The 712-nt window shown below is 62.4% G+C and overlaps 1 protein-coding gene across 1 annotated transcript in view; it reads right to left on the bottom strand.

Annotated features, from left to right (window-relative positions):
- DCST1 (DC-STAMP domain containing 1) overlaps positions 1 to 712 on the bottom strand; it is a 13,707-nt gene that overhangs the window by 6,319 nt on the left and 6,676 nt on the right. The window contains exons 7-8 of the mRNA XM_077764055.1: positions 540 to 683; positions 59 to 180 (exon numbers count right to left, since the gene is read on the bottom strand). Of these exons, the coding sequence (XP_077620181.1) occupies positions 59 to 180; positions 540 to 683 (266 nt within the window). The remainder of the gene's footprint in view (positions 1 to 58; positions 181 to 539; positions 684 to 712) is intronic.

The raw sequence follows: 712 nt of genomic DNA, 5'->3' as shown, positions 1-712 counted from the left end.
GCCCCAGTGTCCTCTCCCCCTCCCTGCCTCCCCCCGGCCCGCAGCCCCCGCCTCCTACCCTGAGGTCAATAGTGGCTGAAAATTCCCCATCCAGCTCACGAACAGACTGGTTGAGGGACTCGTAGGTCTGCCCGAAGTTGCCCTCCACCGGGATGCGACTGCGGCACCAGACCTCCATCGCTGCAGGGCGGNCGCCCTGCAGCCTGCCTGTCTCTGCCCACAGTGTCTCCCTCCCGGCTCTCCTGGAGTCGCCTTGGCGGGAACAAGGCCTCACTGCCCCCCGTTTTTCTCACCTGTTGATAGCCAGGCCCACTATGAATAACGACAGCCAACACCTAGAACCGCTGTGCAGCCGCTGCTTACAAGCTTCACAAATACCGCCCCTTAAATCCCCAGAAACCCCTAATGGGATAAGTGCTCTTATTATATCCGTCTTTCCGACGACGAGGAGGCCCTCAGAGCCTCCTGTGCACGTAAGCGGGGTCATCCCGCCAGTGGGGGAGGCTGGGTTCCGGTGTCCCTCCCCTCACTGTGCTGACCCCTGGCGATGCTGCAGAAGAACTTGAACTTCATGGGCAGGCAGAGCAGGTGGTTCAGCAGCGGGACCCAGATGCGCTCCATGCACTGCTCATGCTTTCGGTCGAACCAGCGGCGGCAGCTGAGCATGGCCTGGTCCACCACGTCTGGGGAAGGGGCCAGGGTGCCTGTGGCC

The sequence above is a fragment of the Crocuta crocuta genome, unplaced genomic scaffold (genome assembly GCF_008692635.1).
Source record: "Crocuta crocuta isolate KB4526 unplaced genomic scaffold, BGI_CrCroc_1.0 scaffold528, whole genome shotgun sequence".
NCBI classification, from domain to species: Eukaryota; Metazoa; Chordata; class Mammalia; order Carnivora; family Hyaenidae; genus Crocuta; species Crocuta crocuta.
The sequence above is the reverse complement of the archived record's forward strand: the minus strand, read 5'-3'. Positions and strand labels throughout refer to the sequence as shown.